Genomic DNA, 25,337 nt, shown 5'->3' with positions numbered 1-25,337 from the left:
ATACATGAAAGTGCAAAGGTTTTCGGCTTCAAATGCCAAACATTTCAAAGGATTGCTACAACGTTAGTAGAAGTTCTCAACACACTCACAATCCTTTTGCATACCGAATGGCTACATTCATGATCATCCTCAATTGGCTGGGCTAGAATTTAGTACTAAAATAATTCTAGTATTAAGCTATAAATTATAACTATTACCATAGGTGTTTATTTATAATTGTTTTTATATTTATAGATAAATATTTATTTTCGTAATATATATTAATTTGCTTGTATGGTCATACAATACAATGTAGTGTTTGTAGTTGTAGTTGTTAGTTTGTTGTTCTCTTGTTATTTTTCATTTGTAATAGGAATCAATGACCCATTTTCGTTATGTATCTCTGTGTGGTTTGGTGTGTGTGTGTGTGTTATAACTATGAAATATTTTAACTTATCATTAGAATTCCTTAAATTGCGATAACATGTCATTTCATATATATAATTATTTGCCACTATATAAATTTTTTGGATCGTTATATTCGTATTTCTTATTTTGAGTGTGCCTTAAAAATAGAGATTTTTAGGTTTGACATTGGGGGTATAAAACTTTAACAACTGTTTGCGTTTACGTCTAGTTTCTTTTAGTTTTCCTTATGGGGATTTAGGTTACTCTTGTGTTTTTTTCTTTGCAATTTTCATATTTTCATTTACACTAAATTTTCATTTACAAAGGAAATAATTTACATCGTTCAACTGTACAAAAAAATCAAAAGAACTAAAGGACATCACGCTTTTATGCCTTTGCTTTGTTTTCCAGTTCAGCAAATCGTGCAGTGAATGGCAGTAGCAATGATGCCTTTGTGTTGGTGGCACATTTTCAAAAAGTCTCGTGCTAAAGTAAAACTAAAAACCTATTCACTTAATGAAGACAAAAGGGCTTACGATTATCAAAGTGTCATGCCAAAGAGGGGTAACACGATCACGGCGAAGGAGATGAGGAACAGCTTTGCACTGGAACTGCTGAGGGCCGACGCCTGACATAGTAGATCTTCGGGAAAGATTTCCAATATTGGCATTTGTTTGCCCGAGGTGGGATCATGGCAGGTGTTGGCTCGAGCTCGCTGTTAGCAAGAAGAGATAAAGAAAAGACCAAGAAAAGGTTGTCATAAAAATCCTCATATATATTTATGGTTTTAAATAATAATTAAATTTTAAAATTAAAAACGCTTACGCGCAAATCACGTGAACTTAAAGGAAGCTTTCGTGGGATATCGAAAAAAGAAAATAAAATAAAAAAAAAAATTATAGTTTTAATACATAAACAATTTTTTAAAAAAATATATAAAAAATAACGAATACACTATTGTCTGAAGAAAGCTATAACAAAAGAGATTTGGTCTGTTTAAACTTTTTCCTGGCATGGATTAATTTTATAAGCTTAAATAAAATTATAGGGAAAATAAATTCCAAGAATTTTTCCACAAAAAAAAAAAAAAAAAATATATATTATTTTTTAATTTTTTTTCTTTCGAGCCGGCCTTACGTCCGTCCTTACGTCCGTCCTTACGTCCGTCCTTACGTCCGTCCTTACGTCCGTCCTTACGTCCGTCCTTACGTCCGTCCTTACGTCCGTCCTTACGTCCGTCCTTACGTCCGTCCTTACGTCCGTCCTTACGTCCGTCCTTACGTCCGTCCTTACGTCCGTCCTTACGTCCGTCCTTACGTCCGTCCTTACGTCCGTCCTTACGTCCGTCCTTACGTCCGTCCTTACGTCCGTCCTTACGTCCGTCCTTACGTCCGTCCTTACGTCCGTCCTTACGTCCGTCCTTACGTCCGTCCTTACGTCCGTCCTTACGTCCGTCCTTACGTCCGTCCTTACGTCCGTCCTTACGTCCGTCCTTACGTCCGTCCTTACGTCCGTCCTTACGTCCGTCCTTACGTCCGTCCTTACGTCCGTCCTTACGTCCGTCCTTACGTCCGTCCTTACGTCCGTCCTTACGTCCGTCCTTACGTCCGTCCTTACGTCCGTCCTTACGTCCGTCCTTACGTCCGTCCTTACGTCCGTCCTTACGTCCGTCCTTACGTCCGTCCTTACGTCCGTCCTTACGTCCGTCCTTACGTCCGTCCTTACGTCCGTCCTTACGTCCGTCCTTACGTCCGTCCTTACGTCCGTCCTTACGTCCGTCCTTACGTGTTTTGTAATGACTTCCAACTTCCTAATATAGTTCCCATACAAACCGATATTCTGTTTATAATTTATGACCCTCTGGAGGACATATTTTATATCCGATTTGAAGTTTTATACAAGGACTTCTTCTACGACCTCCAACATACTTGCCAAATATGGTCTGAAGCGGTCGATAACCTGATAAAGCTCCCACATAAACAGCTCTCCCGATTTTACTTCATTACCCACTATAGGGCGCAATTCCCAAGTTTCCAATTTCTGACTCATTCTTACCTGAACCATTTGCTTCATTTCATCCTTTTGTATGACCTTAATTTGAGCCGATTCTCGCAACCATCTTCTCAGCCAGTGACCAAACCACACTAGGCCACATTCACATTCCAGGGGATTTTGCGCCGTCTGCAGACCGCCCATTATGCTGCGGGTTCCCACTGTGTCCCAATAGGTTTTGTTGGGATAGAAGCTATCCGCCGCCAGGGCATTGATTTTATTGTCCGATATATCAATGGAAAGATGTGGCACTGATCTCAGGGAATAGAAAATGCCCGGAGGCAAATCGGAAATTTTCGTATGGGAAATCTTTACCAGCAATTTTTGGTTGCGCGCCAAACCCTCAAAGGCATCGGGAGATATTGTCTGAATGTTGACTCCGTAAATCTCTACCAAATGTAGTTTGGTGTTGTTGATCAGCTTGGCAAATAGTTGACTGCCTATGTTGGCATCTATGCTGTGGACCTTTAGTTCTTGTAGTCCGGGAATGCGGGACACTATCTCGCCCAGATTACCATGGGCAGTAAGGTGCAATTTCCTCAGTGACCTCAGTTTGGCAAAGGCCAAAGGATTGATCACCTTAACATCAAGCAGATTCAGTTCGGACAAATGCCTTAGCGAAGCCATATCGTGCACTGTTATCCTACGCAAGGGATTATGGGCCAAATCCAAGACCCTCACCGAGGAGGGCAAATGCTCGACCGCACAGGAGGCATTCACAAACTTGTTGTGGGACACATTGACAAAGCGCAGTTGACGCATTTCATGCAGCGAGGACAATTCCTGCAGAAAGTTCCCACTGACATCGAGATACGAAAGCTGGGGCAGATTCAATTGAGGCAGCACATAGAGCCCCATGTTGTAGATTTTGAGACGCCGCAGACGTGGGGTGTGCAGAAATATCTCCTTGAGATTGGTGGTAACCAAGGGATTGGCCGACAAATCCAGATTGGTAAGATTGTTCAGAAAGCTGAAGGTGTTGTCGGGCAAGACGGTGATCTTGTTGTAGCACAGATTGATGTCGTATAAGAACTGCGAGTTGATGAACATGCTGGAGTCCAAATACTCCAACAGATTGGCAGCCATTTGAATGTTGCGCAGAGTGAAGCCCACATCGGAGAAGGCCGGCACGGGCCACACTGTCAATTGATTCTCCGAAATGTCCAAATACTCGAGGCGGGTATTCATGAAGACTTCTCGCGGCAAGGCCTTCAATTTGTTGCATCTGATTTTCAATATCCTCAACTTTCTCAAATTGGAGAATTGCTCCACCTGCAGTTGGTCCAATTTGTTGAAGCTCAAGTCCAGTTCCTGCAGGGAGTTCAGGCCCTGGAAGCTGCGGCGCCTTACACTCGTTATGTTGTTGTGCGAGAGGTTGAGTATCTCCAAAAACTCCAAATCGCCAAAGGCATGATTGGCCAGCGTCTGTATGGCGTTGTGGGCTAAATTGAGGAACCTCAAGGTGTTGGCCATGTTGGCGAAACTATCCGTCTTACTTATGGCATTGTGGGCCATATCCAGATGGTAGATGTACATGTACGACGACAATTGGTCCTCAAAATGGCTAATGCGGTTATGGGTCAAATTCAGTTTCAATGGAGTGCTGGTATTGGAGACATAGTGAAAGGACTTCAGCGAGAATGAACACAAATTGTTGAACATCAAATCCAGGGAGGCCAGATTGGGGAGAGTGGTAAAGGCCTGTTGGGAGAGGTTCGATAGGCGATTGTAGGACAAATCAATGTAGCGCAGAAATTCCAGATTTAGAAAAGCATGTTTCTCAATCGCCCGTATCTTGTTGGATTGCAGATTTATGGTCTGTAAATCACCCAAATTATGAAACGTCAAAGCGGACAACTTCTCCAGCGAGTTATAGCCCAGATCGATCTCCACCAGATGCAGGTGCACCTCGGGCAGAAAGAGATCCCTGGGCAGGGATTTCAATTGGTTAAAGCCCAAGTTGAGGTAGGATAATTCCCTCATATTCGAAAAGGACTCATTGTTCAGATGTTTGAGATTGTTGTTATCCAAGCCCAGCCACATCAGCTGGGACAAGGGAAACAAGGCATCCAAAGGATCGATGGACTCCATACTCCTAGCGGGGAAGACAGCAAATGATAACTCCAGAATCTTCAGTGTTTTGGAGACATTTTCAAAGACCATGGGATGATGAATGTTGATGTCATTGAAGCTCAAAGAGATCTCCTGGATTTGATCCAAGCCTGCAAACGAGTTCAAATGCAGGTGAGTGATTTTATTGTTCCTCAGCAAAATGGTCTGTAAATTGGAGCCCCAACCATCCACAGTGAAAATGCTCTCTGGTATATCTCCTATGGAGTTATAGCCCATATTCAGATACGACAAGTTGGTGTAGTTCTTGAGACCCAACACTGGGATCATGGTAAAGTTGTTGCCACTCAGTGAAAGCACCCTCAAGTTTTCGGTGTTTTCCGGCAGGTTACTCAGCTGATTGATATTGTTTGAGGTCAAGTACAAATACTTCAAGCGATTCAGGCGACTTAAGGCTCCTGGCACTGCATTCAAGTTATTCCTCTCCAAATCCAAATACTCCAAACTTTCCTCAATGCCCTCAAAGGCATTCACGTGGATGCGTTCAATCATATTGAAGGCCAAGACCAAGTGCACTGTGCCAATGTCCCGGAATACGGCCCCTGGTAGATGGGCTATGTAGTTTTTCTCCAAATTCAAAGCCCTTATGTGAACATCTGAGTAATTTGTTTGAAAGCAATCCGGCTCCAAAATTTCTATGAGATTTTTGCCCAAATCCAGTTTCTCCAAATGGATGCGCACCTGCCTCAAATCTATCGATTGCACACTACGCACCAGATTATCCCTCAGCGAGATTATACGCAAATCATACAAATGCTCGAATAGATGATGGGGAAAAGTGGAAAGCAGATTTCCCGATAAATCGATGGTTATGAGACTACGTGGAAGAAAATTCGGAGAGATGTGGTAAATTCTATTGTTGGACAGATCCAGCCATAGCAGTTTTTGCAAACGATTGAAGGGTTTACCCGCCTGATGACTAAGGCCTGAATGTGTTAGGCCAGGTATGGAGTTTGACGACATATGGGATCCTTTAAGATGTTCATCTCTGGTTATCGTTTGTATGGCAGCCGAGGAGGGATGACTGGCTCCTTCGTGCATTGAGGTGGGTGATACTTCGGTTATATCGTTGCCAGCCAGATGCAAGGATCTCAGGGTGTCATGCTGGGCCTCCCAATTGACATCCAGAGATGTTATGTGATTTCTAAAGGAGAGGGAAAAGGAGCAAAAGAGGAAGTAGGAATATTGGTGAGACAAAGTATGGTCATATAAGAAAATTTGTATATCCTTTCAGTTAATGATGAATCTTCTTGCCACATTTTTACTTACCTCTGCGCCACTAATCTGGTCAATGAATGAAGTTTTTGCAAAGCCTCATAGGGTATATGCTGCATTTTATTCCCTGATATATCCAAAGTCATTAAGCTGTGAGTCATGGTGCTGCAAAAAAAAAAAAAAAAAAACAAAATAAAACCATTTGCATTAAGTAGGAGTTGGTTCAAAAAAACTTAAAATATATATTTCTCAATTTCCTTCCAACCTAGGCTACTGTGGTGCAGCGAGAATGTACAAAACAAGTGAGAGCGTGCTAAGTTCGGTTGGGCCGAATCTAACATACCCTCCACCATGGATCGCATTTGTCGAATTCTATGCGCGGTATCTCTTTTTAGGCGAACAAAGAATATTGATTAAGAACTGTTATGCTATTGGAGCTATATCAAGTAAAAGTTCGATTAGGACCATAAATGAATGCAGAACATTGTAGAAGTCATTGTGTAATATTTCAGTTCATTCGCATAAGAATTGCGCCTTGTAGGGGCTTAAGAGGCAAAATCGGGAGATCGGTTTATATGGGAGCTGTACCAAGCTAAAGATCTATTCAGAACATATTAGATACGTATGTTGAAGGTCATGAGAGAAGCCGTTGTACAAAATTTCTGCCTAATCGGATGAGAATTGCGCCCTCTAGAGGCTCAAGAAGTCAAGATCCCAGACCGGTTTATATGGCAGCTATATCAGGTTATGAACCGATTTGAACCATACTTAGCGCAGTTGTTGGAAGTGATACCAAAACATTACGTTTAGATTTCAGTCCTTCGACATCCTTCTTCAATTTGACCCAGATCGGTCCAGATTTGGATATAGCTGTCATATAGACCGCCTAAATTTAGGACAGTGAGTTCCCTCAAGCCCCTTGACACACTTCTGCAATATGGCATAGATCGGTCCAGATTTGGATATAGCTGCCATATAGACCATTCTCTCGATTTAAGATTTTGGGCCCATAAAAGGCGCATTTATTGTCCGATGTCGCCGAAATTGAGAACAGTGGGTTGTGGTTGGACCTTCGACATTCTTCTTCAATTTGTCTCAGATCGGTCTAGATTTGGATATAGCTGCCATATAGGCCGATCTCTCAGTTTAAGCTTTTGGACCCACAAAAGGCGCATTTATTCTCCGATGTCGCCGAAATTTGAGCCAGTGAGTTGTGTTAGACCCTTCGACATTTTTCTTCAATTTGGCTCAGGTTGGTCTAGATTTGGAAATAGCTGCCGTATAGACCGATGACTCGATTTAAGGTTTTGGGGCCATAATAGGCGCATTTATTGTACGATATCGACGAAATTTGGGACAGTGGGTTGTGTTACGCCCTTCGACAGCGCTCTTCAATTTGGTCCAAATCGGTCCAGATTTGGAGATATTCAGGCCATAAGGGCGTATTTTTAATTCGATTTCACTGATGTTTTTACTTGTTTTAAGATTAATTATTTAAACTAAAAATATTCAGAGCCTGCATATATATTCAAAAATCGACATTCTGCCTTTGCTTGTGTTAAAACGTGTGAATTCAGTGAAAATAAATTATTAAGAGGATCCTTTGTTTTCCCTTTGTGTAGTTCTATACATAAGTGGGGTAAACCCATACCAACCTACGAGTATACGAGTTTATATATCTACCCATGTGCATCCATATGTTCATTACAATGTTCAAGTAACTAGGAATTGTATACATAGTAATACTTAACCCTACTATGCTCATACATTCACATTTTCATCGTATAACACTACTAACAGCAAAGGGAATTTAAGCACACATACACAAACACCACACCATGAATTCGTAGTATGGCCAAGGGGAGGAGAGAGAATTAAATAGAATCCTTTGCTGGCTGGCTTAATAAGAATACAAAAATATCATGCATGCAATGTTATGAAAGCGTTTGAGGCAGTACTAGCATGTGTGTGTGTGTGCGTTAGTTAAGCAATAGGCAAAGAGGGCAATTATGAAAACCGCGACATTTAACAAGTAAACACTCATAAAAATGGCTATAATCTAACACAAAACTAATATTTGTGGTTTTATTTTAAAAGCAAAGCAACGTTAAGCCATCCATAGCCACATACACACACACACTTACTCACACTTTCACCAAACACATGTTAGATAGAACAAAACACTGCCACAAAACGAGCAGAGAACAGTGGCGTAACAAGAACAACAATAGAAACAAAGACAAAACATGGTGTTCGGTTAAGGCTAATAGGGTTAATAATAGCAATACACGCATACACCCACACACCAACACACATACCTACTGTCAAGCACACTCTAAACTCATATGCCATTGGAAATGAGGTGCATGAGTTTGAGTATGTGATCACATATTCTTCAACTTTGATAAGTGCAAAATAAATGACTTTTGTGTTCTAACTTTTCACATTTGTGTGTGTAAAACACATACACAATTACAAGTAAAATGTATACAGCACTGCTTTGGAGGTTTTATTAAGCCAAAAATAGCTTAACTTTAAATTAAAACAACTTGAAATGAAAAGAAATCTGCATGAAACATATGGAAACCCACAGAACAAGGGGGTCTATGAATGTTCGCATTTTATTTTTCACATAAAGTACAGCTCAGCATCATGATTGAAGCCTGATTTGGTATATCTCCAGAGTCTCCAAGAATAGTAAAAGGGAAAATTAGTTAAATTAATTCTTACAAAATGGGTCACCAAAAATAAATTTTTAAGTAAAATGTTTGAAAAATTGAACAAAAATAAGCGATCAGACACAAAAGATATTCTATCAGATACATTTCGCCTATAGAGGGCGCAATTTTCATCAGATTGGGTTAACATTTTGTACAAAGATTTCTCTCACGACTTTCAACTGACTTTATTAAACTTGGTTTTATTCGTTCTGTGCATTGATATTATTTCTACATTAATCGATCTCCTGATTTTTCTACCCTCCACCATAGGATGGGGGTATATTAATATCGTCAATCTGTTTGTAACACCTCGAAATATGCGTCTGAGACCCCATAAAGTATATATATTCTTGATCGTCATGTCATCCTAAGTTGATCTGGCCATGTCCGTCTGTCCGTCCGTCCGTCCATCCGTCCGTCCGTCCGTCTGTCTGTCTGTCCGTCCGTCTTTCCGTCCGTCTTTCCGTCCGTCCGTCTGTCCGTCCGTCCGTCCGTCCGTCCGTCTGTCCGTCTGTCCGTCTGTCCGTCCGTCCATCTGTCCGTCCGTCCGTCTGTCCCTCCGTCCGTCTGTCTCTTCGTCCGTCTGTCGAAAGCTCGCTAACTTCCGAAGGAGTAAAGCTAGCCGCTTGAAATTTTGCACAAATACTTTTTATAAGTGAAGGTCGGTTGGGATTGTAAATGGGTCAAATCAGTCCATGCCTTGATATAGCTGCCAAATAAACCGATCTTTAGTCTTGACTTCTTGAGCCTCTAGAGGGCGCAATGCTCGTCTGATTTGACAGAAATTTTGGACGTAGTGCGTTAATATCACTTCCAACAATTGCGTTAAGTATGATTCAAATCGGTTCATAATCTGGTATAGCTGTCATATAAACCGATCTTCTTGATCCTCTAGAGGGCGCAATTGTCATCCGATTTGGCAGAAATTTTGTACAGCGGCAGAAATTTTTTCCTAGTTTTAAATCGGTCCATAACCTGATATAGCTGCCATATAAACCGAACTTTGGTTTTGACTTCTTGAGCCTTTACAGGGCGTATTTCTCGCCAGATTTGACTTAAATTTTGCACGTAGTGTTTTGGTGTCACTTCCAATAACTGTGCTAAGTATGGCGCAAATCGGTACATAACCCAATATAGCTGTCATATAAACCGATCTGGGATCTTGACTTCTTGATCGTCGCAAATGTCATCCGATATGGCAGAAAGTTAGTGCAACGGCTTTTCTCATGACCCTCAACATACGTGTCTAATATGGTCTGAATCGATCATTAGCTTGCTATAGCTCCCATATAAACCTATCTCTCGATTTTGCTACTTAAGCCCCTACAAGCCGCAATTCTTATCCGAAATATTACACAATGACTACAAAAATGTTCATCATTTACTTATGGTCCGAATCGGACTATAACTTGATATAGCTCCAATAGCATAACAGTTCTAATTCAATAGTCTTTGTTAGCCTATAAAGAGATACCGCGCATAGAACTCGACAAATGTGATCCATGGTGGAGGGTATATAAGATTCGGCCCGGCCGATTTTAGCACGCTCTTACTTGTTCCTATTGAAACTATCGGCAAAGTTAAATTTTTGCAAAATTTAACAAAAATAAGCGATCCGAAACCAAAGGTATTCTATAAGATGCATTGCGTCTATGGAGGGCGCAATTTTCATCCGATTGGTTTAACATTTTGTACAATGATTTCTCTCACGACTTTCAACTGACTTTATTAAATTTGGTTTTATTCGTTCTGTGCATTGATATTGATTCTATATCGATCTCCATGTTCATTTCTTCTCATATAGGTAATGGGAAATTCCCGATAGTGTCAATGCTATCGATATTTATTATTAAAAATATCGATATCGATAGTTTGCCAGCTCCTATTTCAAGTCCTTGATATCCAGTATCCATGCTGGTGTAAAAATAATCAATGTTTTAAATGCCCTCTTAGGCCACACTTAGCTTTCCAAATGGTTTTTGTTGACTTATCATAATAATATTGTTTGGGAAATTTTCCCTAGCTTTTGCCGGGCATTTATGTCAATATGCCAAAGTATGTGTGCGTGCGAATGTATGCTAAACATATGGTATACATATTTGCTTTGACACTATTAATATCTGTTCGCATATTAATGTGTACGTGCTCATGTCTATTTGTTTGTGCGTGTGTGTGTGTGTATTTAAAGCTTCAATGGAGATTCTTATCTATTGACATAGTAATTGTAAAGTGTTGTAATACAAATGGTATTATAATTTCTATTTGAAAGCAAATACAAAAAGCAATTTGTATAATTGCATATGTATATTGGGGTGGGTCGTAACATGTTTTGTGACAAAATTGTGGAACAATTCTCAGATTGTTCTTAGATGAAAGATATATGTGGGAGCTATATCAAAGTCAGAACCATTTTTTCCAGATTACATATCGTTCATTCTTGGGCGCCCCGGTAGCCGAGTTGGTAGCGTGCTTGGACTACCAGTGCAGGGGTCGAGGGTTCGATTCCCGCCAGAAGCCTTGGTCTGTCGCCACTGTGGTATCACAATGGACTTAAAATTGTCTAAGTGAGTCTGTAAAGGACTGCCACTCTTACCTAAACTAACCTATCGTTCATTCTTGGTCAAAAGTAGTGACTTGTATAACCTTTTACCACAATCGGAGAAAAAAAAGCTGAATACAAGAATACAGGTATAATACACTGTACCATAGTTTAAACACTTCCTGCCTACACCGCTAATGTTATATCTGCCGTTCATTGGTAGTTTACTCGAAAAAAAAAATCGATTTGTCATCATTATATGAACGCGTAAAAAATGCATAAAAGAATACGTATGAAGTTTCGTCCGGAGGTCACCGTACCGCAAAGCTTAGCATGTCCGCCTATGACGCTGAACGCCAGAGTTCGAGTCCTGGCAAAACCATAAAAAAAATTTCTGCGGTGATTTTCCTCTCCTAATGCTGGCATTATTTGTGATGTACTATGCCATGTAAAACTTCTCTCCAAAGAGGTGTCACACTGCGTCACACCGTTCAAACTCGGCTATAATAAGGAGGACCCTTATAATTGAGCTCAAATTTGCATCGGACAGCACTCATTGATATGTGAGAAGTTTGCCCCTGTTCTTAGTGTAATGTTCATGGCCAAAATTTTCAAATTTGCATGAAGTTTCGTCCAAATCTGAAAAAAAAAAATTTAGTTGGTATTAAAGTAGATCGGACAATGTTTTTGGGAGCTATATCTAAATCTGAACCTATTTTTTATCAAAACGAATACAGTTCGTCTTTGGGCTAAAAAAATGTTATGTCAAAAATTGTAGTGATTGGATAACAAATGCGACTTACACACTGATTACAATAAAAGGATGGACGGACACGCAGTATGGAAAGAAAAGATTTTTTGAGTCGATCCTTACTCTGCATCACTTCCACGATAGTGATGCAGGGTACAATTCCTTAAAAAAAATGCTGTCTGTTCTTGGAACAAAAATCGCCAATGAATAGACAAACGAATTCACAGGAAGATGAACATGGCTAAGTTGAATCCGAAAGCCATTCTTGTCGATCGATGTCGCACTGCGGCACGCCGTTCGGACTCGGCTATAAAAAGGTGGTCCCTTATCCTTGAGCTTCAAACTTGAATCGGACTGCACTCATTGATATGTGAGAAGTTTACTCCTTTTCCTTAGCGGAATGTTCATGGACAAAATTTGCAGTTATTTTTATAACCTCCATCATACGATAGGGGTATACTAATTTCGTCATTCTGTTTGTAACTCCTCAAAGTATGCGTCTAAGACCCCATAAAGAACATATATTCTCGATTGTCATGTCATTTTAAGTCGATCTAGCCATGTCAGTCCGCCTGTCTGTCCGTTTGTCTATCCGTGCGTCTGTCTGTCCGTCCATCTTTCTGTCCGTCTATCCGTCTGTCTGTCGAAAGCACGCTAACTTCCGAAGGAGTAAAGCTAGGCGCTTGAAATATTGCACAAATCTTTTCTATTAGTGTAGGTCGGTTGAGATTGTAAATGCGCAAATCGGTCCATGTTTTGATATAGCTGCCATATAAACCGATCTTGGGTCTTGACTTCTTGAGCCTCAAGAGGGCGCAATTTTTAATTTGACTGAAATTTGGCACGTGGTTTTTTGGTATGACTTTCAATGACTGTGCTAAGTATGATGCAAATTGGTACATAACCTGATATAGCTGCCATATAAACCGATCTGGGGTCTTGACTTCTTGAGCCTCTAGATGGGGCAATTCTCATCCGATTTGTCATAAATTTTGTAAAACGGCTTCTCTCATGACCCTCAACAAACGTATTCAAGATGGTCTGAATCGATCAATAGCTTGAGCCCCTGGAAGTCGCTATTTCTGTCCTACTTGGCTGAAATTTTCATACATATATTGTGCCACGTACGGTCCAAATCAGTTCATAACCTCTTATAGCTCCCATATAAACCGATCACTACATTTGACTTCCTGAGTCCATCCTGAGTCCTGAGTCCGCAATTTACCAAATTTGGCTGAAATTTGGCATATGGTGTTCCGTTTTGACTTTCAGCAACTGTGTTAAGTACGGTTTGAATCGGTCTATAACCTGATATACCTCCCATATAAACCGATTTCCCGATTTGGCTTCTTGAGCCCCTTCAAGCCGCAATTGTCGGCCGATTGGGCTGAAATTGAGCTTATTGTGTTTTGCTATAACTTTCAACAACTATGCCAAGTAGGGTCCAAATCGGTCTATAACCTGAAATAGTTCCCATGTAAACCGGTCTCTTAATCATCCTTGTTCGGTTCCTAAAAGCTTTAATTTTTTTTTCTTGTTTGACAGAAGTTTAGTATGTAGAATAAAATTATGCACTTCAACTAAATTTATTCTGTATAAATTTTTAGCAGAATCCATGATGGTGGGTTTCCAAGATTCGGCAAAACTTAGCACTGTTTTACTTGTTTTATTTCTGGCGTAAATCCAAAGCTTTTATCAAAATGGCATGAGAAACTTTTAATGGTGCCCATCTTTTCCGAGCTTTTATTGCAGCGGAGAAAAGAGAAATCACAATGGGTTATATTATGGTCTATGTATGTGTTAGGGCATGTTTTTGAAGTCATCCTCTTCCAATATTACCTACGATATAGCCGCAAATGTTTTCTATGTTTGTTCATATCAAAGTATTCAGTGTGTACCTTAATAGGTAACAGGATCCATTCATTATATTAGTCACCTCCATGGCTGCTATATCCTTTACATTGCACAGCACCTAACAAATGTCGTCAACATTAGGAGGGGATATCTCGTGATGTTCAGCCAAGGATTCGAATGCAAGTATTCTGCGTCATAGGCGGGTATTATAACCTGCGGAAATCGCTATTTATCGTCTGAAAGGCCTCAGATTCGATCCACATTCAAAGTGAAATGCAGCTGTCAATTACTGTGACAAAGGCCCCCAATACCCATCTCAACTCTATCTTGGTTAATCGACTTCTAATCGTCTTTGAAAACAATATTTGGGGTACGATGTTACCTGTACGGACTCTATATCCTATCCTCCTCTCTGATTGTGTGTGAGTTTTGAAATCTCATCGAGCCATCCATGTATGTTGTTTATGCATACCTTGTTGTATACTGAAGTATGCCTATTTTACTCAGCCTAAGAGCAACGAAGGCCTGTTTTGGCACATTGTGATAACCTAGCGAGAATATATATGTGAAAAGTAAAGAAGAACTGTGTATCCCCAGATCAGGCTTAGAAATAATATTAGAAGATAAAGCTCTTACCCTTCATGCTCACACGTGACTTAGGGAATCACCTATTCACGATAACCTAAATGTCCAATGGGTGTGTGCCAACCAGTGAGTAGAAAAGTGAGTGTTAAATATCATAGCGCCCGTTGTCGTCTATCAAAGCATCCCAATCCTGCCTTTAATACGTCCCTGAGGAAATTTCCTAGGGAAACATCCACAAGATCTTCCATATTCGGATAAAATCCGCTTTCTTATTGTATAAAACTTGTGTCCCTGTAAACCCGTACTTGTGCTAGATCATCTCCTTCTGCTCAAGAGAGCTTATTGATATTCGTCCATGGTAGGCGGTTTGACGCAATGAGTCCTTCATCGGCAAGGGCTGCCACCTCAGTGTGCAGCATACTGCTACAACAACAACATAATCGTTCGACTTCTCATTTCCTGGCATAAGATGGTGTCTGGAAACGCAAGTCGAGCTATGTCATGAGCCTGGTGTTTCATTTAAGAACTCCAAACAGTTCACTTCGCATTTGAAGCTCAAATGCTTCATTGCAATATAAATTCAGCATCTCTTTTAAGTCAGTCTATGATGCATACCTCAGTGATCCTGGGGGTCCAACTAGGTCAAGATTCTAGATTTTTTTAAACAATAGATACTTGATTAATAGATGGTGGAATAAAATAAAAGTTTATGACTAAAAAAAAACTGCCCTAAAATCTTCAAACGTCCTAATTTCGTCATATAGTATTATGAGCCTTTAATTTTGTTTGTGCTAAATAATCGGCATTCATTGCAGAATTCTATTTGTTGTTCGTTGATTCATAAAAATTATTTCAGAATTGAGGCGGTGAGTCTTTTGAAGCATAGAAGTTGAAGTAAACGTTCAAATAAATTTTTCCACAAACACATAGTGTCACAAACACATCTCAAGCGACGATAACACACCGATAACTAACATTCTGCTCCGACATTTGGCCTTTGTGCAAATTTCTCATTCAAATTATTTCTTTGTGTGTGCCACAATGCCACAATAAAAGTTGACCATAATTGTATTTTCCAAGCGGATCTTCTTTGTGCAAACGAAACATAAACACTACCAGGAGCAGGCCCATGAGGTTTTATGGGCATGGGGGGGGGGGGGGGGGGAGGAAATGGGTCAGGCTGATTGACAATGGAGTGGCAATGACATGCTTCATATTAAATGTGTCAGGATTATTGGAAAATAAATGTGCACTTCAATAAATTCCAATCAGTTCAATGACCATCATCATCATCATTGCCGCTAAAGCCAACGCTTTTATTCGTGCTGCTGCTGATGCTGCTACTGTTTCCGCTGCTGTGGCTTCTCATGTGGCAATAACAATTATAATTGCAATAATGAATGCTATTTTCAGTAATGCATTAGAATGAGTATTCTGCTTTTTGTAAGCGTGTGTGTGTGTATTCGTGAATGTGAGTATCCTTTTCCGTTCATTTGTTTTCATGGTCTGGGTATGTGTGTGATGATTAGCAATGTTGTGTTTAAAGTAAGAGAATGGCCAAAATGTTCAAAATCAAAGACAATAATTGCCTAAATTGCTCATTTCGAATCATTACATTAATTTGCAATGAACGAATGCTTTGTCGATTCAAAAAGAACAGAGTTGGATCATCAAGAACAATGGAGGGGAATTTTAAAGACAGAATTTCGGATATTTAACTTAAATGTTGTAGAATGGAACTTACTTTCAGAAGTATTGTGAGTTGATTCTTATGATTATTTAAAGTCTTAGTTGACCCACTTTCACGAGAAGATTTGCATTTTTATGTCAGTTGAGCAGAGGGGTGTTAAAAAGATGGTTAGGTGGCATTGGACCATTAGACTTCAGAATGTGTCCCCTTACTTGTAACAGTAAGAACAGAAACGGGTATTATACCAAAATAGCGAAGGATTAGTTGAGGAATAATCACAGCCAAGGCTTGCTTCTGCCGCGGGGAGCTTATTTTGGCACGTATTGACACAGGCGTGCATATACATGCATCAGCTCGGATTCCCTCATTCACCCGAGCTTTCCACCAGAAGAATCAATGTTGCCACTAGAAAGTGACCCATTGCAGATATTTTACCCTGATGATCCTTGCGAAGTAAGACTAATAAAAATGTTTGTGAACTTACACCGCGGAGACAAATGGCGCAAACAACTATGAGAGTTTTTCAAATTTCATTATTTATGTATTTATACCCTACACCACTACTGTGGTACAGGGTATTATAACTAAGTGCATTTACATGTAACATCCAAAAGGAAGAGAGATAGGCCCATTGATAAGTATACCGATCGAATCAAAATCACTTTCTGATTCGAATTAGCTTTGTCCGTCTGACTGTCCGTCCGTCTGTCTGTCCATGTTAATTTGTGTACAAAGTACAGGTCGAAATTTTCATCCGATCTTCTCCAAATTTGGTGCAGGCATGTTTTCTAGAGACGAAGCTTGGTATTCAGAGACTGGATAAAATTATGCCTGTTTTCTGATGCCAAAAGTTTTTGGATGATTAATTTACGGTGTTTGAAACTGAGTATTGCAATAAGGGACTCAAATGAAAGGTATTCTGCAGTAGAATTCGAATTTTATATTAACAAGAACAAGTAAAAAGGCGTTAAGTTCGGCCGGGCCGAACTTTGGATACCCACCACCTCGGGTATATATGTAAACCACATTTCATTAAAATTCGGTGAAAATTCCATACCTTATGTCCCATATCAGTTATATCAAAATAGGTTCCGATTTGGACCAAATACTAATAAGTATACTAGCTAAATCTAAAAATAAACCGATCTGAACTATATACGACACGGATGTCGAAAAGTCTAATGTAAGACACTGTGTCAAACTTTAGTGAAATCGGATTATAAATGCGCCTTTTATGGGGCCAAGACTTTAAATAGAGATATTGCTCTACATTGCAGCTATATCCAAATCTGGACCGATTTGGGATAAGTTGCATAAAAATGTCGAAGAGCCTAATAAAAAGCACTGTCCCAAATTTCGGCGAAATCTGACAATAAATGCGACTTTTATGGGGCCAAGACTTTAAATCGAGATATCGGTCTATGTGGCAGCTACATCCAAATCTGGACCGAACTGTGCGATATTGCAGAAGTATGTCAAGGCCCTTAAGCTAACTTACTGTCCCAAATTTCGGCGACATCGGACAATAAATGAGCATTTTATGGGCCCAAAACCATAAATCAAGAAACCGGTCTATATGGCAGGTATATCCAAATCTGAACCGATCTGGACCAAATTGAAGAAAGATGTCAAAGGGGCTAACACAACTCATTGTCCCAAATTTTAGCAAAATCGGATAATAAATGTGGGTTTTATGGGCCTAACACCATAAATCGGAGGATCGGTCTATATGGCTGCTATATCCAAATCTGGACCGATCTGAGCCAAATTGACGGAGGATGTCGACGGGCCTAACACAATTCACTGTCCCGAATTTTATCAAAAACGGATAATAAATATGGATTTTGTGGGCATTAGACCCCAAATCGGAGGATCGGTCTATATGGCAGCTATATCCAAATCTGGACCGATCTGAGCCAAATTAACGGAGGAATCTGAAGGGCCTAACACAACTCACTGTCCCAAATTTCAGCAAAATCGGTTAATAAATGTGGCTTTAATGGGCCTTAGACCCTAAACCGGAGGATCGGTCTATATGGCAGCTATATCCAAATCTGAACCGATCTCAGCCAAATTAACGGAGGAAGCCGAAGGGCCTAACACAACTCACTGTCCCAAATTTCAGCAAAATCGGTTAATAAATGTGGCTTTAATGGGCCTTAGACCCTAAACCGGAGGGTCGGTCTATATGGCAGCTATATCCAAATCTGAACCGATCTGGACCAAATTGAAGAAAGATGTCAAAGGGGCTAACACAACTCATTGTCCCAAATTTTAGCAAAATCGGATAATAAATGTGGGTTTTATGGGCCTAACACCATAAATCGGAGGATCGGTCTATATGGCAGCTATATCCAAATCTGGACCGATCTGAGCCAAATTGACGGAGGATGTCGATGGGCCTTACACAATTCACTGCCCCGAATTTCATCAAAATCGGATAATAAATGTGGCTTTTGTGGGCCTAAGACCCCAAATCGGAGGATCGGTCTATATGGCAGCTATATCCAAATCTGAACCGATCTGGGCCAAATTAAAGAAACATGTCAAAGGGCCTAACACAACTCACTGTCCCAAATTTCAGCAAAATCGGATAATAAATGTGGCTTTTATTGGCCTAAGACCCTAAATCGGCGGATCGGTCTATATGGGGGCTATATCAAGATATAGTCCGATATAGCCCATCTTCGAACTTAACCTGCTTATGGACTAAAAAAGAATCTGTGCAAAATTTCAGCTCAATATCTCTATTTTTAAAGACTGTAGCGTGATTTCAACAGACAGACGGACAGACGGACGGACAGACGGACGGACATGTCTAGATCGTCTTAGATTTTTACGCTGATCAAGAATATATATACTTTATAGGGTCGGAAATGGATATTTCGATGTGTTGCAAACGGAATGACAAAATGAATATACCCCCATCCTTCGGTGGTGGGTATAAAAAGGGTGCCAAGTTCGGCCGGGCCGAATGTTGGGAACCCACCTCCATGGATTCCGCAAAAAATTCATACAAAATAAATTAAAGTGTAGGTCATCATTTTATTCTACATACCAAACTTCTGTAAAACCAGCAAAAATTAAAGCTTCTAGGAACCGAACAAGGATGATCGAGAGACTGGTTTATATGGGAGCTATATCAGGTTTTTCACCGATTTAGACAGTACTTGACTTGGTTGTTGGAAGTCATAAAGGTATACCACATGCAAAATTTCAGCCAAATCGGACAAAAATTGCGGCTCAAGAATTTAAATCAGGAGATCGGTTTATATGGGAGCTATATCAGGTTATAGACCGATTTGAATCGTATTTTGTACAGTTATTGAAAGTCATAACAGAACACTACGTGCAAAATTTGAGACAAATCGGGCAAAAATTGCGGTTTATAGGGGTTCAAGAAGTTAAATCGGGAGATTGGTTTATATGGGAGCTATATTTAAATCTGAACCGATATGACCCATTTGCAATCCTTAACGACCTACATCAATATTAAGTATCTGTGCAAAATTTCAACCCGCTAGCTCTTTGTTTTCGACCTCTATGGTGATTTCGACACACGGACGGACATTGGACATTTTAAGCAGCTAGGTCTTTGCGTTCGACGTCTATGGTGATTTCGACAGACGGACATGGCTAGATCGAATCTGAATGTCGAGGCGATCCAGAATACGTTGTGTGTTGCAAACGGAATGACTAGATAATCATATCCCCATCCTATGGTGGTGGGTATAAAAATAAAGTTCAGAGGAGACGAAAAAAAATTTGGATAGCAGCGTGACGTTACCTTGGAATGTTATGAGCGAACTAGTTTTCAGGGAGACTTTTTCAAGAACGCGAATGATCCCCCCCACTAGGGGGACCTCCCCACTAGGGGGACCTCCCCACTAGGGGGACCTCACCACTAGGGGGACCTCCTCACTAGGGGGACCTCCTCACTAGGGGGACCTCCTCACTAGGGGGACCTCCTCACTAGGGGGACCTCCCCACTAGGGGGACCTCCCCACTAGTGTGGCCGCCCCACTCCCAAAACCCAAAAAATATATTCAAACCAATCACGACAAAGGCATTAAAGAATGAAAAACTTATCTGATATCAAATTGTGGGACCAAGTGTTTTGGGGCCACCCCACCCCCCAAAAACCCCCTAAGTTGGACATATTTACCGATCATAGCAATATGGGACTCAAATAAATCCTCCAAAACACCCTCACCAAACCGCACATGTTTGTCAACTATGCATATATGGGGCTAAAATGAAAGGTAATTGGAAGTCGAGCACGAAATTAATACCCAGTTTCGGTACCAAGTTTCTGGGGGTTCACATAACGCCCAAAACCCTCTAACCACCACCAAGGGGACCTTCCTACTCCAAAAATCCCCATGAGAATATCGGGCTCAAATAAAGTCTTTTAAGAATGGAGTACATTTAAAATCCAAACTTAAATGACCCTAAACACTCCGAACGAATTCATGCCGATTAGAGCACACGTAAAGAAATTCTTGTGGATGTAGAAAGTGACAGCACAAGAAAGTGATAGCACCTTATGCATGTTGATAAAAATCTTAAGTCACGTATCGATGGAACGGTAAAAAGTTGGCGCGAATCCCCATATTTTCCAATGAAAGCATTAATGCGGGTGGACTTACATTTTACCATTTTATATGAAAAATAATAACCTTAAGAATATTTTTCTTACTCTTATGGCAGGGCGCCCCGGTAGCAGAGTTGGTAGCGTGCTAGGATTACCAGTGCAGGGGTTGCGGGTTCAATTCCCACCAGAAGCCTTGGTCTGTGGTATTACAATGGACTTAAAATTGTCTAAGTGAGTCTGTAAGGGGCTGTCACTCTTACCTTACCTAACCTACTCTTATGGCAACTAAACAAACACTCCCTCCCCCTTTCTAAACACAATTATGTCTACGCTTCTGTTGTGCTAAAGGAGTTTTGCATTGTTCAAACGTTATTATCAACTCAATAAAGCTTATTTAACACAAATGTCGGCAGCGAAACAAAGCACTATCGAATGCAATTCATTTGTATGTATGAAAGGGTTTTTAACATTCATGCATTCATTCATTCAATCGGACATTCAGTCGGTCGTTCGCTCATTCTTCAATCATTACCGTTGCTGTTGTGCATTCTCTATGAAATCAAAAGTTAACGAACATCAGCCAACAATTCTTGGGCCATTTGTACGTTTTGATTTGGCGGAAACGGAAATGATGTTGTTCGAATGGCCTTTCAACTGTAGTCGACCTAACTCCCCTCCTCTCTCTCTCTCTTCCGTTCTCTAAACTTTTGGTATATTGAACTGCATTGAATTGTGGCTTGCGCTTGTTTTGGCCCAATAACTTAGTCTAGTGTTTTCCTCGTTTTCATTCATCCCTGTTGTTGCTGTTGTTGTTGTTCTGCTAAAATACAAGAGCTGAGTTGGCCAATGTTAGAAATTGGGTAAAATGAGAATAGGATATAAACGTTGCAATTGATGTGTGTACCTTACTGCTAATGATGCTACTAATGAAGGAAGGCCAGGTTATGGTTTTGTTTTTTTTTTTTTTTTGGGAATTGACATTACTTCTTTGCTTGCCACATTTATTGCATTCGATTTATCAGTCTAATTGACTTTGAAATTTTAGACGTGTGTGTAATGAAATAGTGGGAGGAGGTGTGTACGGCAGGTATATTCGATGGTTAAGGTTTAAAGGCATCTGAATAATAATTTAAGTGATTTATTCTTTATGGTGACTGCCATCGAAGGAGAGGAACATTTTTTAGGGCATTCCGCTTCTAACACGTCGAATTACATATTTAAGATCATTCACAGCAAAACTATTTTTCATCCTTATATCATTTTAAAGGGATTAAGGGATACAAAAGGCTTTAAAAATTGGCATTTATGAAAGGGTTTTTACCATTTTTCTATTCAGATGCCAAAGAGGTTGTTGTCCAGTTGGAAAAAAGGAGTCATTTCTGAAGGGAAAAGCAATGTCTTAAGAAATTTGACATAAGAATATCTAAAAAGTTATCCAGATTATGTGCAAATTGGTTGATTTCTAATGGGCTCAGAGGCCTATCGGTAGGTTTTTGTAGTTATTTACCTCGACACCACAATATTTTGAAAGAGGGTTAAGTCAAAGCATGGTACGATACTAAAATTGTTTTCCAAGGATATGTTTAATCCCAACATTGTTAATGATTGCAGATATATCAAAGAAAAGATGTGGAGAGAGAGAAAGGGAGAGTGATGGCATTTGCGCACAAATTATTGAGTGTAGTTCTTATTTTTTATATCCTCCACCATAGGATGGGGAGTATACCAGTTACTTCATTCCGTTTGTAACAATTCTGGGCCGTCTCAACATTCTGTGTCGATCTAGACATGTCCGTACGTCCGTCCATCTGTCGAAGTTGTGATAGTGGTCGTACGGGTAAGGCTACCCTCTTGAATTTTTTGCACAGATACTTTTTATTGATGTTGGTCGTTGAGGAATGCAAATGGGCTATATGGAATGAGATTTGAATAGGCCCCCATAACCCAACCGATCCTCAGATTTGAATTTTTGAGTCCCAAGAATCCTTAATTTTCATCCAATTTGGCTAAAATTTGGAACAAAGACATAGGTTATGATTTCCATTGTCCGTGCAAAGTATTATCCACATCGGTCTATGTACAGATAGAGCCCCCATATTAACCGATCCTCAGATTTGAATTTTTGAGTCCCTAGAATCCTTAATTTTCATCTGATTTGGCTAAAATTGAGAACAAAGACATGGGTTATGATTTCCATCGTCCATGCCAAGTATGATACAAATCGGTCAATAAACAGATATAGCCCCCATAAAACCGATCCCCGGATTTGAATTCTTGATGCCGTAGAAGCCTCAATTTTTATCCGATTTGGCTGAAATTTGGACCAAGGACTTGAATTATGGCTTCCAATATACATGTCAAGTATGATCCGAATCGGTCTGTAAACAGATATAGCCCTCATATAAACCGATCCCTTGATTTGACTTCTTCAGCCCTTAGAAGCCAAAACTTTCAGCTGATTTGGCTGAAAATTGGCTCAAAAACCAATTTTAAAACTTACAACATCAGTGGCAAGTTTTATCGGAATCGATTAGTATGGTGATATAGGCCCCCTTAGTACCGATATGACTCCTTGGGACCAAAATATGGTTGCCCCAAAAGTAATTGCTGATTTTTCATATAGTCGGCGTCCCTTAGTACCGATATGACTCCTTGGGACCAAAATATGGTTGCCCCAAAAGTAATTGCTGATTTTTCATATAGTCGGCGTTGACAAATTTTTTCACAGCTTGTGACTCTGTAATTGCATTCTTTCTTCTGTCAGTTATCAGCTGTTACTTTTAGCTTGCTTTCGAAAAAAAGTGTAAAAAAGTATATTTGATTAAAGTTTATTTTAAGTATCATTAAAAATGCATTTACTTTCTTTAAAAAAATCCGCAATTACTTTTTGGGCAACCCAATAATTCAAATACAAACTCAGTTAATAAGGGTACATTTTTAGAGGCCGAACTTAAAATGCTTTTACTTGTTCTAATTTCTGCACTGTTTAGTTTATAACACTCCCATTCGCGTTCTAGGAAAAGTCTCCATTCATATGTGATCTTTTTTCACATCCTTCTTTCTTCTGAATCAGCTTTTCAACGCATTTCAATAAGCCTGAAAACCAGTTCGCTCATTATATTCCAACTTTACCTTTACATATTGCAATTAACAATCTTTTTCTATGAAAGGATTTGTTTGTATTTTTTGATTAAACTGGGAGTGAACATTGGAAAACCATAACCAGCGTCTATAGACTTGAACTTATATGTATTCAAATTAACATGAACAGACATACAGATTAGCAGACAGATGTGGAGGTAGATGGACAGATGAACATGAACACAGATAAACGAACAGACAGACAGATTGGCAGACCGACATACGGACTGATAAATCGACAGAATCGCAGACAATCAGACATACAGTCAGAAGGACAGACAGACAGGGAGAGTTTCATCACCCACAGAACCCCAAATGCATTTTGTAAATAAAGTATTTTCTGCTTGGAATTTTCATCCGCCAAACTCTGACATGGTTTGCCAATAATGTGCAATATTGGCAAATTTAGCATCTTTGCCACTATCGTCTTGAAACAAAATCTACTACAAAATCCCACACATACCAATTTTGGGAATTCTGGGTATTGTCTTGGCATTCTAAATAAGTTGATTTAGCCCTGTTCATCCATCTGTCAAAATCACGCTAACTTTCGAAGCAATAAAGCAGGGCGCTTGAAATTTTGCACGAATACATCCTGTAAGTCACTTGGGATTGTAAATGGTTTATAGCGGTCCATCTTTTGATATAGATGCCATATCAATCGATCCTGGATCTTGACTTCTTGAATTCTTATCCGATTTCTGTGAAATTTTCCTCCAACGGTTTTATTTTGACTTCCAACAACTTTGCTTAATAAAGTGCAAATCGGTTCTTAATCTGAGATGTCTCCCATATAAACCAAATTTGGATCTTGATTTCTTGAGCCGCTAGAGTGCCTAATTGTTATCCGATTTGACTTAAGTGTTTCAGTTTGACAACCAACAACTGCGCCAAATATGGTCCAAATCGGTTCATAACCATGATTATAGCTGCATATATGGGTTGCCCAAAAAGTAATTGCGGATTTTTCATATAGTCGACGTTGAAAATTTTTTTCAACGGCTTGTGACTCTGTAATTGCATTCTTTCTTCTGTCAGTTATCAGCTGTTACTTTTAGCTTGCTTTAGAAAAAAAGTGCGCGAAATTTTGTTTACATTTGTTTGTTTGGCGTCAATTTTAATATGGAGCCCACAAAGGAGCATTTTCGTCATATTTTACTTTATTATTTCCGTAAAGGAAAAAACGCGAAGCAGGTTGCTAAAATGTTACGAGATGTGTATGGTGATAAAGCCTAAAAAGGAAGACAGTGTCAAAATTAGTTTCCCAAAATCCCCTCTGGAGATTTTTCACTTAAAGATGAGCCACGTTCAGGTCGGCCAAATGAAGTTGATGATGACCAAATCAAAGCATTAATCGAATTGGATCGTCATGTAACTGAGCGTGAGATAGGAGAGAAGTTAAATAAACCAAAATCAACCGTTCATTATCACATAAAAAGTCTTGGACTGTTGAAAAAGCGAATCAACGCTTGTGATATGCACCTTAAACGCAATGAATTCGATCCGTTTTTAAAACGAATCATAACTGAAGATGAAAAATGGATTGTTTACAACAACGTTAGTCGAAAACAATCATGGTCCAAGCATGGTGAACCAGCTCAAACCACTTCAAAGGCTGATATCCACCAAAAGAAGGTTATGCTGTCTGTTTGGTGGGATTGGAAGGGTGTGGTATATTT

The 25,337-nt window shown here is 39.8% G+C and overlaps 1 protein-coding gene across 5 annotated transcripts in view; it reads right to left on the bottom strand.

Annotated features, from left to right (window-relative positions):
* Nucleotides 1–887: 887 nt before the first annotated feature.
* Nucleotides 888–25,337, bottom strand: part of LOC106088335 (chaoptin) — a 350,599-nt gene continuing 326,149 nt past the window's right edge. For 4 of the 5 annotated variants that reach the window (XM_013253813.2, XM_059364327.1, XM_013253803.2 and 1 more), the window contains 4 exons: nt 5,839–5,949; nt 2,443–5,713; nt 1,213–1,239; nt 888–1,102 (listed from right to left, as the gene is read on the bottom strand). In XM_013253813.2, coding sequence (XP_013109267.2) covers nt 929–1,102; nt 1,213–1,239; nt 2,443–5,713; nt 5,839–5,949 — 3,583 coding nt within the window. In that variant the 3' untranslated portion in view covers nt 888–928. The remainder of the gene's footprint in view (nt 1,103–1,212; nt 1,240–2,442; nt 5,714–5,838; nt 5,950–25,337) is intronic. The other variant, XM_013253829.2, reaches the window with a different exon arrangement.

This window comes from Stomoxys calcitrans, chromosome 3, assembly GCF_963082655.1.
Source record: "Stomoxys calcitrans chromosome 3, idStoCalc2.1, whole genome shotgun sequence".
In the NCBI taxonomy this organism is placed as follows: domain Eukaryota; kingdom Metazoa; phylum Arthropoda; class Insecta; order Diptera; family Muscidae; genus Stomoxys; species Stomoxys calcitrans.
Note: the sequence above shows the minus strand (reverse complement) of the source record. Positions and strands in the feature narration are given on the sequence as shown.